This window comes from Mastigoproctus giganteus, chromosome 10 (assembly GCF_048544385.1).
Source record: "Mastigoproctus giganteus isolate SK-2022 chromosome 10, ASM4854438v1, whole genome shotgun sequence".
Classification (NCBI taxonomy): Eukaryota; Metazoa; Arthropoda; class Arachnida; order Uropygi; family Thelyphonidae; genus Mastigoproctus; species Mastigoproctus giganteus.
In genome coordinates, this window is record NC_143584.1 from 214,738,949 (window position 1) to 214,755,641 (window position 16,693).

The window sequence follows — 16,693 nt, forward strand, 5'->3', positions numbered from 1 at the left end:
TTCTAAAATATCAAAACAAAATGAAATTCTGAAACGAAAATAGGACAATAAAACTCCATGGAAACGAAACTTAAAACAATCATTAAAGCTGGAATTGGAACAACGTTTTGACTTAATTTTTATAGCTATTTTTAAAAATAATACGTTAATTATCTCACAGTGCTAGATGAGGTTAATGAAGCACTATTTTTAAAAAATAAAATTCGCAATTCTCTCGTTAGAATTTAAAGTGTTAATAACACGAAAATTGTTCACACGTGAACGAAATTATTACAAATGTCTTCACAGCGATAACTTTGAAAGGATGACAGGAGAGATGGAACATATTACATAGACTTTTCTTGACAAAAGACAATTGTTGATTTTCGTGACAGATAAGGAAGTGAGATCAATTAACCTGTCATTGTACCTTGTAATTAATGTGGTCATTGACTCTGTCTGGGATAACTACAGAATCAACCGATGGAGTTCTTAGACCAGGGTTGTTCTATCCAGTTAGAGGTTGGTCACCATGCTTAGTCATTTGATATTAATAAACAGATTACTAATATCAGGGACATCGACTACTCCATTAGTAATTTAGAATAGCTCAATAGAGTCATAGTGGTTTCCTTCACCCCTTAGATCAATTAAGGTGGGAAGAGGAGGGATATTTTTCACTATTATACCCTACCTCGTAATTTCATCTTGTATGCTCTATGACCTAAATTGGAAAAATGCTGCTCTAACAATTGTAATTACGTCTTCAGGTGATTCCTACAGTTACTGATTAAAAATGTAGTGACTTCTTATTGTGACCGATAACTAATCCACAAGGACTCTTCCATACATCGCTTACCGGCAAACCTTCCTTTGCTTTTTTTGAGTTTTCAGTTGGGTAGTTACGTTGGTATCCTATGTCACGCGCACTTGCGTGATTCACTTTAGGTGGGACGATACAACTTCCGAAAGATAATTTCATGTGGGAATCATGTGTTTTCACGATAATTATTAAACTTTTCGACATCAGTCAGTAGCTGATTAGGAAGCTCCTGTATTAAAAATAGGTCTTTTCATAACTTATTTATTATTTAACAATTTTAGTGGCCTTAGAGAAATATCAGATGAAGAATATTTCTCTCAAAATGCAACTGAAAAAAACAAATTACGATACTTGAAATAGATCAAGGCAAAGGGGACAGAAAAAAACTCCAAGGTTATTTTGCATACTGTCGTTCCGAAATGTTAGAGAATCAAAAATACCGATATGTGTACGTTTTGTGTTGAACATAAATGGAATAGTCAGTCAAGGAAGAATTAACATATGAATATATACCTTGGTGTTGTTATTAATGTTCCATTATGGGGAAAATGCAACGCTCTATAATCAATAGTTATTGGATCTAATCTCCCAAAGAAGCTAAAGCAGTACTCTACTTTCGGGACCAAAGACTTATTTCTATGAGTACAGATATATGAGAATTCCAAGATATAATCTGTTTAAAATCATGGAAACTTTCGATGCTGAATGGAGCTGCAGTATCAATAAGCATATCACATCTGGGGGACAAAAAGTCAGTACCACCTTAACTATTATGCTAATTGAGCTAGAGCTCAGGGGTTATAGCTTTTTAGAGAATTTCTCTTGTTCTTATTTGTGAACAATAAAATCAATACTTCGTTTTAAGATAAATATGCTGTGTTAAAAATATTTATATCACCCACTAAAAGAGGGAATATCACGTTATTTTCCGAAGGCGTCAATCAATAGTTATTGGATCTAATCTCCGAAAGAAGCCAAACCAGTACTCTACTTTCGGGACTAAATTTCTTAAGATGGCACTTTTAAAAGATCACATCGCCCGATCAGCAGTATTTTTCCATGTTGGCCACTCAACTTCTTACAACTCAGTTACACATTCTCGTTTAAATTCATTCAGGTGCATATAATATCTCAGTACTCGCACCTAATACGCTGTATTGCATAGTGAGATAACTGTTTATATGATCAAATATCTTATTTGTTTGGAAGAAGTAATGATAGGTGTTGGTGCATTCGTAATTCCTATCCATAAAGTTTATTCACCCACATAAAACAACAGATGTGTATTATATAGTAAGTGTTTTACTATTTCCAGTTCGAATTTCCTGAAAGTCTCATTGGTGCTTTAATAGGGTCGGGATGATGAAGAAAAACAATTAGCAATCAATAAGCTGGAGCAAAGAGGTTAGCATCTGACAGTAATGTTTCATTGAGTCATCTTCGCCAAGGATGTAATGACAGAAATAGTGCCAGAGCAACAAATATCACCAATAAGCTGGTGATATAGTGGAATAAATGCACTAATGCTTTTGAAAAGAAGATTTTTTATACATACAGTACAGAGCTATCTTGTCTCTTGGCGACTTCCAAATTTTTAACAATTTAAACGATTAAAATGTGGTAAGCTGATGAAGCTCCCAGAATCGTCTTACTTTTATTTATTATTTTAATTTAATTTTAATTTTTATTTTGATCCGCTACTTTGAAACAAGATGGCCAAACTAAAATTATAAGCTTCGCCTATTGTGTTTATAGTACGATTTGAGTCAAATTTACAAAATATTGGAAAGGTTCATAATTAATACGTAGCAATATAATACACAACCAACTTTTAGCTGCACTAAGATCTGGGTGAATAAATATCAGAAGTTAAATAAAACCACAAAGGTGCAGATGAATTTATCTAAGTTTATAATAATTTAATAATTTTAATATATGATTTTCAATTTCGGATTGTAGAATATTTATATTAGTTGTAAAGAAGGAACTGAAATGGCAGCTTGTTAGATACATTTAGTATCTAACAAGCTATATTTAAATTGACCCTAGTATTTTTAAATACTAGAGTCAATTCATAAATTAATTTATTATTATTTTTAACGAAATAGGTCCACACTTCACAAAGGTTGGCTAATTATAGTCGCATTGAGCTTACTTCATTTATACAGTACACTCCCTAAGTTCATTCGTTACAACTTGGACGCGAATGATGAAGACAATTGGTTTATAAGATCTTCACTAAAATAAGTCATATTTTAGTCGTTAATGATCAGTGCCAAGCAACGCTCCTTCAGGATGACTTAAACAGACTTCAAAGATGGTCCGAGCAGTTGCAGTTATGTTTTAATGCTGCTAAATGCAAAGTCTTACACTTGAGGAAAAGCAATCCACAAATAAATTACACATTCGCAGGGTTGAATTAAAAACAGTGGAGAAGGAGGAAAGGGATCTGGGAGTAACAATACGGGCAGATATGAAGTTTTATGAACAGTGAACGGGCAGTCAGAAAAGCAGCCCACGGTGTCCTATCGGTGATTTATCGAACGTTATCTTGTAGAAAGAGGGAGGTCATACTCCCACTGCATAAGGCAATTGTAAGACCACATTTGGAATACTGTGTTTCAAGTAGGGAGACCTCATCTGAAAAAAAGATATTGGCTTCCTGAAACTGTGCAAAGATGGGTAACTCAAATGATGAGATCGGCAGGACAACCGTATTATGACAAAAGACTCCGATTATGTGGGCTACAGAGATTGGCAACCAGGCACCTAAGAGGTGACCTGATTGAGGTTTACAAGACTCTGAGAGGGATTAGTAAAATAAGTGAAGGTGGAATTCTCACTGTCATAAAGAATTCCAGAACTAGGTGTCGTAAATTCAAATTAAGGATGTTTTCTTTTAGCCAACAAATCACTGATTACTGGAACAAGTTTCCCTCGCAGTTAGTTGAAGCTGATAGTTTGAATAAATTCAAAGGTCAACTGTATAGTTACCTCTGTGAGGAGGGAAGCTGTTGTTCTTGAGTTTTAGGAGCTTCCGCGACTAAAGCCATATTGCCCCATATATGTTTTCTGTGTTCTGAGGTTTATTTTCTGTTTGCTGGATGAAAAACCCTACTTTCAAAATGGGACGTCGAATCAACTCCACGTAATATTGAGGTAATCAACGGTCTCCAAAATTAAGAAATTACTCAAGATTTCATCTCGACCCAGGAATCATGTCAAAGTATCTCTCTTTCTGTAAAATATCACCTACATTTAAACTAAAAACTGCAATTCTTCACACACCTCGTTTACTGATAACATAGCTTAGCAACTACCAACCAAAAACAATTGTCAATGCAATTTACTTTCTACCTCATAAACACTTCATTGTCTGTTCTCTTTAATACAGATGAAATAACCCTGTGTTTCTTTTAATTTCTTTAGTTATGAATTAAGAATGGAATTCTATTTTACTATAAGTTTTAAATATTTTCTTTTTATTTGTTTATTTCCACCCAGACTCCAGAATCCGCGACATCATCTCTCAGGAACTTGGTCAATTATCTTGTCGCAAATGCTAAGAACGACCTTTTTAAAGTTCGGGCCCTCTTCAGGTGGATAGCCAACAATATCATGTGAGTAGATACACTATTTTATCATTCCATTTGGTTTGGAAGGTAAACGACACCACACATCTCTCATTTAAATATAAAATTGCTTCCTTTCATCTAATATCATAAATATTCATTATTATTAGTAGTCATTTGAGGGAGTTCTCATAGATGCATGTTGTCTTTTTAGACATAACGTAAATTTTAACGAAAGTGTTGATTCACCCAAGAAGCAATGCTCATTCATCTTCAGACTTATGAAAAGTGTCCTTTCGGGTAGCAAAGTGGTATCATAAGTTAAAATCCTGTCAATCAAGCAAAGAATTTTTATGGGCTTTTTTCACAACTTGGCTGAGTTAGTCGGCCTTTTGCTGGACGTAAAACTCGAGAGTTTTTTTTGCAAAATAAGGCCATAACGCATCATGGCCTTATTTTAGCTATGAAGCGTGATACACACATAACCTGACTTTGAAAAAGCCATCTACATAACACCTAGTAATGCTCTTACAGTTATTGCGTTTTTATCAATTTTTGCTTAGTATTTGAGCAATCCATAGCTATAGAAGATTATATAGGAGGGTTTTTTTTTTCAGTAATTAATTATACACGGTACAAAACTTTCCCCATCCGAAAAGTATAAACTGATTTATTCGAGCTTTGTTGGGAAAGCAGATTACGAGAAAGTGAAGAAAGGTCATGTCATCAAAACAATATACCTTTATTTAATGTGGACAGCTAACAGACCTTAGCACAAAGTGTGATGTCCCTCTGGAAACGATATGTATTGAATGAAAAAGGTACCAAACATTCCTTTGGGGAATATATTATACTTCCATGATGAAGTTTAAGTTAGGCATGGCTCTAAGTTACTGTCCCATCACATTCCTAGACGTGCTCAATAGGAGAAAAATCGGGTATCTGTCAGAGCGGGCAGAAAAGGCCTGAATTCACATCCTATTTCGACAGAAGGGACTTTCATTGCCTTTTTTCACGACGTGGCCGAGCTAGTTGGCCTCGTGGGAGTGTTTCATAATTTTATTCCCAGCGTACTTGGTTCTTGTTTTCCATCGAACAGGTAAATTAACCATACAGTACACATTATTGTAGACACAGTACTCTGCAAGTGTATGAGCTGTGGCTTGGCAGTAATGATTTATATTTTAATTAAAGTTTAATCAAAAGATGATGTCTGAAATTAAACACTTTTATACCACGTAAGAAATTTCTACTAAATACAACCTTCTTGCTTTTATATAAAAATTCTACCAATGAAACTACAAAATGAAAAACCAAATGAACAAGCCCGAACCAGTACTCACCCAAGAAAGCAGAACTGCACAGAATCCTGCAACTACAAGGCGCAACCGCTGCTCGAAATAACACTAGGAAAACCTTAACCATGCACCATCCCATAAGTGAATACCGAAATTTAATGAGAGGTAAAATAAATCAAAAGAAAGTTTTGGGGAACTACAAAGACAACCTCATCACGGAGGCATCTGCCAATGTGAATTTTTTTCTTCATTTTGTAGTCTTAGTTTTTCTGAATTTAATTTTAATTTCTTGGTTGTAGACAGCAGTTAGCACCTCTCAAGTACAACTTGTTGCATTTAGCAACAGTTTTCTTAAGTGATATTAAAGCATTTAATTGCGGACATCATTAATAAAAAATATTTTTTGTCTTTTGTTTGTGCTGAACAGACTTTAATCATGTTTCATGGCAAATGAAAAAATATTAGGGTTATAGTTTATCTTGTCAAATTTGAATTCAAAGCTTGGAAAGAACTCTAGTACCCTTCCTCTATTAAATCCTTTATTCTTGCAACAAATACTATGCCTTCTTGTGCTATAACATCTTTCAGTATAGAAATTGCATAAGTATCAAAAATAAAAAGAATTTTCTTCTGGGTTCGTAATGTGGATTATCTTATACAGGGTGATTCACTATCAGTGCGACAAACTTGCAGGAGGTGTAGGGGGCACAAAGACGGATAGGAATCACATAGCATTGCAGGGTCCGAAATGCCTTCGTCATGCAGTAGAAGACGTTGAACGGGAGGTCGCGTGAACAGCGATCCCGCTGGAAGTCAGCATTTGCGAACCGGTTCCCGAGGCAGTAGGATGGACGAGTATTCAAATGTTCAACTGGCCGACATGCACCTCGCGTATGGAGCTGCGGACTGTAACGGGCGCGCCGCTCTGCGCTTGTACCAGGAATGTTTCCCACAAAGGCGTGCTCCTCATCATACGCTTTTCGCACGTGTGCACAGAAGGTTACGTGAGACTGGTTGTTTCACGAGAGGTACTATGAATCGAGAGCGAACAACGAGGATGCCAGACAATGAGGAGAATGTCCTACATCTTGCAGAAGGCAATCTGAGTATTAATACTCGAGCGATAGGCCAACGATTGGGTATTTCTCAATCCACTGTATGGAGGATACTCTCAACAAACCAAATGAGTTCATACCATCTGCAACGCGTCCAATCATTGGAGCCTGCGGATTATCCACTCCGGAGGACTTTTGCTACTTAGTTTCTTCAACAGAGTGCGGCAGACAGCGCATTTTCTGCGTCCGTATTGTTCACGGATGAGGCAAGTTTCACAAGAGAGGGAACCTTCAATCAACATAACGCCCATTTGTGGGCTTTGGAGAACCCCAATGGTACGCGAACAAGTGCAACTCAATGCCGTTTCTCTATCAGTGTTTGGGCCGGCATTGTTGAAGACCACCTCATTGGACCGTACCTTCTGCCCCCTTGTCTGGACGGTAGGGCATACTTGATCTTTCTACAGCAAGTCCTGCCCGAACTTATTAAAGAAGCACATGTTCCTCAGTCGTTGCACCGTTCAATGTGGTTCCAGCATGATGGCGATCCCCCATATTATACCAATGACATCCGCCAACACCTAAACGTTGCATTTGGACAGCATTGGATAGGTTGTGGTGGCCGGGTTCATTGCCCTGCTAGATCGCCGGACCTATCATGCCTGGACTTCTTCTGCTGGGGTTAAATGAAGACATTGGTGTACGACAACCCCGTTGATTCAGTTGAAGACCTCGTCGCTCGATCGCTGTAGCTGCCGGGGAGATTCGAGACACGCCAAGAATCTTTCAGAACGTAAGGATTCCATGCGGTGGCGCTGTGAAGCCTATGTGACTGCTTCTGGTCGAACTTTCGAACACCTTCTGTAGCATGGCTTTTTGCCAATGTTAAACTTGTCATTAAAATGATTTCTGTTACACTAACGAGTTGCTGTTTCTGTTATTTTTCTTTGCTTCTTTGTTCACGCAACCTCGCGCATGACGAAGGCATTTCCGACCCTGCAATGCAATGTGATTCCGATTCGTCTTTGTGCCCCCTACACCTCCTGCAAGTTTGTCGCACTGGTAGTGAATCACCCTGTATATTGCTGTGAAAATTTTACTCCTCACAAGTAGTTACATTATTACGAGGATTCCGCGACCTTCGGGGTTCCCCTAGAACAGCGGTTCGCAACCTTTTTTGACTCGCGAACCCCTAAGCCTATATTCTCTCTGAAATCGTATAAAAGTATTGAATTTTTATTAAAAAATATTTCCAGTACTACGTTTTTAAAAGCGACATTGCGTAATAATAAAAATTATTATTAAATATTATTTATACTTTTTAAAGCAGTTGTTAACCTGTGCCCCTGAACTTGCTCCTGTTTTGTGTCGTCTTGTTTCACTTTCTTATTCCGAAGGAGTTTTTGCTTCTGCTTGGAACTTTGCTCATATCCAACCAGTTCCTAAAAAGGGTGACAAAGACCTTCCATCCAATTATCGTCCCATTGCGATTACTTCTACTCTTTCCAAAGTAATGGAGAAATCAAATCAACTGCCAACTCTTAAACTATTTGGAAATCTTTCACCTGGTCAACGATCGCCAGTATGGATTCCGTCAGTATCGCTCCACTGGTGATATTCTGGCTTATGTTATCCATCTATGGACAAATTCAATGGAAAAGTTGACATTTCAAAGGCTTTTGATCGTGTTTGTCATAAAGGTCTTCTAAATAAGCTTCCAACCTACCGTTTATCAGCTGTTCTTTGTAATTGGGTATCCAGTTTTCTCCCTGACCGCTCACTGCGGGTGATGGTAGACGGCTCTCTGTCTTCTGACTTCTCCACCTAATGCTGGTGTTCTCTAGGTTCAGTTCTTTCTCCCACTCTTTTCCTCTTGTATATTAATAGCCTTCTTCCATTGACTGGAAATCTTATCCATAGTTTTGCTGATGATAGCACATTACTTTCCACCTTCCAGTTTGAGAAAGCCTACCCTGCCTGCTTAAACAGCTTGAACTTCTCGAGTATCCACTGCCGAATCCTTAAATGCTGATCTCTAGACAATTCTCCAGTAGGGCAAAGAAAAATTAATTTCAATCCTTCTAAAACTCAGTCCTGTCTTATATCTCGCAAAAAGGATTGTTCAAGTCTTATGCTTATCTTCGATGACACTCCGATTTCTAGACAAGATCTTGGGGATTACCCTGAATTCTAATCTCTCTTGGCATAAACATATTGCAAATATTGCTTCCTCTGCATCTAAAAAACTGGGTTTTCTCTTTCGCTCTCGGTGTTACTTTTCATCCAAACAGTTGTTTACTCAGAAGAAATCGCAAATCCAATCTACCATGGAATATTGTTCCCACATCTGAGGCGGTACCCCCAAAACCTCTCTCAGGCTTATAGATTCACAAAAGAGGGCAGTTAGGTTAATTAATGTCTCATCTGTGACATTCTCTCTCCGCTCTCTGTCTCATAGACGTTCTGTTTCTGCTGCATGCCTTTTCTACAGATACTTCCATGGGCACTGTTCTCCTGAATTTGTTTCTATAATTCCCGCTCTCTCTTCCAAACCAGTCCGAACACGTGCCGCCACCAGCCAACATCCATTTACTGTCCAACTTCAAACTCACAGGACCAACTTTTCTTCCTCCTCGTTTATTTATTCATCTTCCGTTTTCTGGAACAACCTTCCTTCACACGTATTACCTGAAAATTACAATCTACAGAAGTTCAAGTCTAATGTCAACAAATGTCTTCTTTCATCTTTTCAACCTACAATCCATGCATGGTACTAAATACTGTAGGTTCTAAAAAAGTACCTATACATAACAATAATCCTTAAGAATGAGAAAAAAATAGTATGGAAAACATATATTTAAAAAAAGGTTGTTTAGGCATGGGTAATGCACTTCCATCATTTCTACTACCCAGGTAATATGCATACATCGTTTGATTATATCTCATATTATGAATACCTTCGCAATGAGTTGCTGAGGTATTGCACTGCTCTCAATAAGTAACTTCCCCAGAAGAGAAGTTTGTTGTTACCTATTCTCGGAAACACCGTGAATATCAGGCTCTCCCTGGTGACCGTTTCAAGGCTTGTTGGCCTCTCATCTGTGGGTGGGCAGGTACCCTGTTATTGCAAGAGACAACCCGGTTATGAAGTATAACTCCACAAAAAATATGAGGCTTCCATCATTTCTACTACTCAGGTAGTATTCATGCATTGTTTGATTATATCTCGCATTACATAAACAACCTTTTTCATACTCTAAGACATTTAGTCAAGAAATAATTTTAGATGTTTATTTAACATGATATACTGTAAGATAGTAAAGTAATTATAAGAAACTGCGGGAGATGTGCTTTCTTTCTTTGGCAATACTTTACTTTTTATTTAATTTTATTTTACTTTGTTTATTATTAGTTATATTTTGTCGTTTACAATAATATACCTATATAAATCTAAGCAGATGCCATTACAGAATTTTTAGTGCGAACCCCCTGGAACACTTTCGCGACCCCTGGGGGTTCGCGAACCACCGGTTGGGAACCGCTGCCCCAGAACAACTGTGCCACTGTATTCCGGTAAATATATACTGTAAAAATCTTCATTGTTCTTCATTTAAACGCTTCGTTAGCCACCCATGTAGCACATGCTTTCTGATAATGAAGTCCTGCAGTACGGTTTGAATATTATCGATACTTATGTTGAGATTGCTGGAGATCTGTGATACACTTAAATGGCGATTGGCTTCCACTAGCTCATTCATCTGACTAACAGCTGTTTCATTACTAACTTTGTGCACTTTACCGATGTGGCATGTCCTGGATAGACTACCGACGTGTGTGAACTTCTTCCATTGGAAGATCTCCGTACATTTCAAATAATCTCGGTAAAGGACTACCATAAAAGTTCCTGATCATAATACACTGTACACATTTCTACATATTCATGTTATTCACAGCACGAAAATTCCAGCTTTGCGTTGAGTATCCGACACTTACCTACTTACATACTGGTCCTAGACCGTGCAGGCATCTGTCCCGCGGAAGCGGTCCTTCATCCGTGAATATCCAAACTATTTATTTCATTAGTCTACGTTTCATATAAACGACACATATCATTCATACGCAAAGTTTTCGTGCTAAGCTGGTTCAAAATGTTTGCTACTAAAATCTAAATAATGCTACAAATATTCTTTGCGTTCACCCATCAACTTATAAAATGGCTTTCACATGAGCACCACATCTAACAACATTTTTACTGTGATTTCTTTATCGTTTCCTTCCTGTTCAGATGATTGTTTACTACATTCTAAACAATGATATTTATATTTTCTCTTCCAGAAACTTAATTTGCAGATCTGTTATCTTTCACCCTTCGAACCATCTTTTCGAAAAGTAGAGACTTTTATCAGTCTTCAATCTATGGGACTTTGTCTTAACCCAAGGTGCTTCCACTATACTAGATAGACGTCCAGTAACCTCCATTGGTAAGTGTTTCAACTCCAATGGATAAATTTAATCTTCTCCTGTTGTGTCACCAAATCGGCAGTTCTCAAAATAATCGTTAGTTGAATTCATGTTATTCCCATGTGAATCCCTTGAAAATGTTTTCAAATTTCCGTGTCTATCCAGAAACCCAATTTAACTCAGAGGGAATCAGTTTAGGACATTGAGAACAGTTTTATCGTTTCCTTCTAGTGCTCAGCATGTATGGCAATTAAATTGTTATATGGACAATTTACTGCCAGCATAATTTATTCTGTAATTTACTGTCAGCAGAATGTATTCTTAAATTTACTATAATTTCAAACACTTTCTTTTGCGAAGCTGTTCTGTGTTGAATGAATGTCAACTATATGTTGACATTAATTGAAAATACGATGGTGTTTATGAAGGAATTATCACTGATTGGCATCAATTTCCTCCCTGAAATAATCTCCACAAATTCTCGTAGGAAATATGTTCAAAAACTCAGATATGTGCTTAAAAAGTTCTCGTCACTCTCACTTTTCAAATATCGTAGGTTAATGACCAAAAACCAAGACCTGCCGTTAAAGCTTCATTTCCTATCCATTTAGAGGTTTCTCCTGAAAACTTAGAAGTGGTCTCCGATGAATACAGTGAAAGGTTTCACCAAGACGGAAAAATGGAAAAAATATATATATATATACCAGGGAAAATGAAGTCCAAATTTGTTGGCAGACTACTGTTGAAAACTCGTACGCGAGACACCAATGAATGATTACAAAAGGCAAAAATCGACAAAATAAGTGTTTTGTTATCAAATAAACATTCTTTTAAATAGAATAAGGTTAATAGACCCATTGTTCAATATTGTGCTATATGTTACATTTTCTTAAAATAAATGAAATATTTTTTAATAGAAATTTAGTTTTTGACTTTAATCTCTTCTCCCTTAAAATTGATGGGTGGCACAGCAATATGGCTGACATGTACAAATTCAGAAACGTCAAATCTACAAGCATCACCCTGAATTTTAACAGGGAGCCAAAAAAAAAAAAAAAAAAAAGAATTCCGACCAGTGAATTATTAGATACACTCATAATTTTATAGCTAATTACCAATAAATAAAATTTTATTAATATTTATGCTTTTTAAAATTCAATTTCTCAATTTTATCATAATGCGTTTAACCCGAATACAATCTTTAATCTTGAATTTAATTATATAATTTAAGGTTCATATTAATACATAAATGTAAGCATTCGTAATTATAATAATTAAATTACAGTAATATACTATTACTAAAAATTAGTTATATTTTTTAAATCATTAAATATTAATTGCTTATCAAAATAAAAATCTTGTGCGTCATCTGAATTTTCAGCAGGTGTCGCTGTATGACACCTATCCATAAAAGGAAATTTGTTAAGAGAAATGACACAAATAAAATCGATCTCGTGCAGGTGGATCGAAATAGCCTTCGTTTTCCATTACTGCCATCTAGCGGTAATACTAAAAATTACTTACACTGCTTCTAACAACTCAAGTTATGGTTTTATACTTTTTTTAGCTATGACTGGAAATACATGGATGTTAAAATGACTGCAGAGGAAGTACTTCAAAGAAGGGAAGGTGTCTGTAAAGATTACTGTAAATTGTTTGGAGAAATGTGCAGGTAAAATGAATATTTTAATATAATTATTTTATATATTTCAATATAATTATGTTATGTATTTTAATATGCATTTATTATGTTTATTAATGTAATTAAATTTAATTTCATAAATTAAATATAATATTTTAATTAAAAAATTTTATTATGGATTCTACTCTTGAACTTTTTTTTATTATTATTATTGCTATAGACTAATTAATATACGAGTCAAAAGGGTTCATGGGTTTGCAAAAGGATATGACTATAGACCCGGGCATAAGTTCCATCCAGGAGAAGATATAACGCATGCGTGGAATGCCGTTTTCATATTTGGGGCATGGAGGTTAATTGATACTACCTGGGGTACAGGTGAGCTGTTTAATAATAATAATAATAATAAATACTAAAGGCCATGAATGCATCAAGAATAATAAAAATAAATAAAATGAGATAAGTTAAATAATAAAAGCATTAAGAAAACTATACAATTAATATAATATTTTGAATACGATGTGGATTTATTGCAAGACTGGAGTGCAATTTTTGTGAAATATATTTATTTATTCAAAAATCCAAAACATGTTCATTTATTATTAATAAATAATTTTATTAATAAATATTAATAATTTTATCATTAATAAATAATATTAGTTCGTTTATTATTAATAAATAATAAATGAATTAATAATAACTCATATCTTTACCTTTCTAGGCTATACAGACCATACAGGAAAATTCCAGAAGAAATTAAACGAACACTTTTTTCTTACTGACCCTGAAATATTAATATGGACTCATTTTCCTTATAGCGAGATGGAGAGTAATTACTCTAGGTAGGTCAATCACACAAAATTGCATTAAATAGGTTTCCTAAAGGCAATTTAATGGAAACTATTTCTTTCTTTTTTAGAAGCCTTTTTTTTTGGTTGAATACGAAGGCAAAATGTTCCGCTTTTATCCCCTAGCGGTAATTACCTAAACTACAGTTGTAATATATTATGAAATTAATTCTCCTATTTGGAGCCCAAAGAATTTATAATCAGATTGAATTAGGCAGATTGTTGGACAAAATAATTTATTATGGATCCGATCCTTTAATAAAAATTTCAGTAAAGAAACTGCTTTTATTAGCTTTTGGAACTGCTCCTTCTAAAAAGATCTATAAAGCAATAGAAGTCTATTGTGATCAAGTATTTGTTAATGGAAATTAGATATGAGAAATATTCAATATGTATCCAATTTCTCATTGTATATATTTTATCCGACAGGTGGCAGCTTCTCGATAAACCAATTCTACTTGAGGAATTTAATGCCCTTCCGAAGGTTACACCGTTCTTCTTCGAATACAGTCTCCGAATCAGATCTCGCCCTCAAAATCCGGTTGTGTTTCGGGTTCAAACGGAAATTAAGATTTCCTCTCACAAGCCGATGAGATACAAGTACAAGCTATTCTCGGCAGATGACCTAGAGAACGCCTTGCTCAATAATTATGTATTCTGCCAGCTCAAAGAAGACCGTCTTCTGGGATCATTTGCTGTATCACCTCTCAACGAAGGAAAATATTATTTAAAGATATATGCCCGTCCAGAGTGGCAAATGTACGAAGACTCAACTCTCAGGAATGTAGCCATCTTTCTACTGGAGTGTGTTCGTGCTCGAAGATACGCTCAATCGTATCCTCCTAATGAAATACCTTGGGGACCGACTCAAAGTTTTTACGATTATAGGTTAAAGCTTCTTAATCAAGCAGGACCAGTTATTGTAACTTGGGGAGGAAAAAGAAAACTGACGTTGGAGGTAAGTGAACCGATGCTTATTACTCAACAGGTGTTCAATGGTCAAGGCCAAGAAGTGGACAGCAAAGGAACAGTCCAGAGGGACGACCACGACACCCGAATTATCTTTACCATAACCCCTCCAAGAATTGGTCTTTACAAGCTAATGATTTTTGGTATGCCAAAACCCAAAGAAAAAGGAAAATGGAGATTACCGCTCTTAGCTTCCTTCCTCATCGATTGTAAATTAACCAAAAATCCATCAGACGATGATCCTTACCACAACGGTAAGAAGAAAGCAACTGGCGCAAAAAGGAAAAAAATGAGAATTCCAACTGTTCGTTAACCCCTCCTATAAGTTCAATAACTAGTTCAATAAATTTAACGAACTATTTTTGAAATTTCCCTTTGGGACCAAAGAGAGCTTTTTCCAGGAACTATCAGCGATCTTCTCCGTCCAGCACTAGGTGGCGCCGCTAGCCTTATGAGAAGATATACATGCTTCGAGTTGTATTTTTACTAAGTGCCTTGTATATAATGTAAACAACCCAATATACACATATATTCTATTGTATTTATTCTTTGTTGATAAAGGGAAGCAGTATTTGTTATATGTCCCCTCCCCCAAGCCACTATGACGTTTTGATATACTGTATCTTGTATACTCATGTATAACTTCACTCTCATACAATTTTCTTAAATACATTCATTCTTTAATATAAATAAGTAATGACGTCATCGGAAAACATTGCTGGGTTCATTGTCATGGCAACTGTTAACAAATATTTCTAATGATCTCTTCTTCTGATCAATTGGATACACAATAACTTTGGCCAAAATTGACTTGATAATGCAGTAAAGCTCTTAGACCATTTTCCTCAGCAATTATTAGCTATTTGTGGAACAAATTGATGTATAATACCATGATTAATCAAGCGAATATCAAATTATGTATATCGACATTACGTTTATTATAGGAGTAGGTGTTTGTTAACTTGAGTGGGATAAACATGTATAGCCTATATAGTATAAATGGAATAACTAGTTGATAGCATAGGCAGTTAATAGAAAATATATATTAAAAAAAATCCAAAATCCTTAACTTTGTCAAAGTAAGTTATTAAACATTCAGATCCAACGTGGGGTGTCATCAGGCCTCTGAACAAAACAGCTCAGAGAACAGCTCGAAACGTAGTCAATTTATAATAAGTTTAAATTCATAGTTTTTTTTTTTTGTATTTTTATGACAATACAAAACACGAAGGGTATTGAAGCTGAGTACCCTAGGAATATAGATTGAAGGTTTAACTGTTGACATTACACTTAAATTTCTGATTGTAATTTTCGGGAAGTACATATGAAGGAAGGTTGTTCCAGAGAGCAGAAGTATAAAGGAGAGGAAGAAGAAAAGTTAGTTTTGTGAATTTGGTGTTGGTTAATGAATGGATCAGGACTCCATGGAACAGGATTCCATGTTAGGGTCAATTTATGATTTCTACAGAGCCGGTAATTATTTAGAAGAAAAATAACGCCAAGATCGGGGGAAAAAATCCAGTTTTTTCAGGCAGTTACCAATGGAAATATGTGAAATTCTCTAGAAAACTGAATGCTATCTAAAATGTGATGTATTAAATTTAAATTGAAGTGGTAATTTCAATGAACGGCTTATAAAAATTTTCATTGGCAATAACTATCTTTATTTGATTAACTACTAAGATGATAATCACTTAACATCCCATTTCCAACTAATTATTATTATTATTTCTTTCTTCGCCTTATGGGTTTTTTTCTGTCCCGCAGGGGATACTGGTACCAGGCGTTGGGTGCTTGTTATGTCTGGTTCCTATTATTGGTCGAGGAACTCTCTTACTGTCCTGTATGTGTTCAGGATCGCTGCTTTCTGGAGTTCCTTGTAGGTGTTTTCTTGAAGGCCTATTCCTGCTATGTTCTTATGGAGGCTCTTTGGCACCATGCCAGTGGTGGACAGGGTGGTCGTTACTTGTTCCCTATGCTACATATCTTCCTGTTCTGAGCTGAGGTCTGTGTACTTCCTGATTTTTTTATTGGTTTTCTGGAGGT

The 16,693-nt window shown here is 35.8% G+C and overlaps 1 protein-coding gene across 1 annotated transcript in view; it reads left to right on the forward strand.

Moving 5' to 3' along the window:
• LOC150079891 (kyphoscoliosis peptidase-like) overlaps window positions 1–14,960 on the forward strand; it is a 41,924-nt gene extending 26,964 nt beyond the window's left edge. Inside the window, exons 3-7 of the mRNA XM_090383271.1 lie at window positions 4,307–4,422; window positions 12,756–12,860; window positions 13,051–13,208; window positions 13,552–13,672; window positions 14,108–14,960. Coding sequence (XP_090239397.1) covers window positions 4,307–4,422; window positions 12,756–12,860; window positions 13,051–13,208; window positions 13,552–13,672; window positions 14,108–14,960 — 1,353 coding nt within the window. The remainder of the gene's footprint in view (window positions 1–4,306; window positions 4,423–12,755; window positions 12,861–13,050; window positions 13,209–13,551; window positions 13,673–14,107) is intronic.
• The last annotated feature ends 1,733 nt before the right edge of the window (window positions 14,961–16,693 follow it).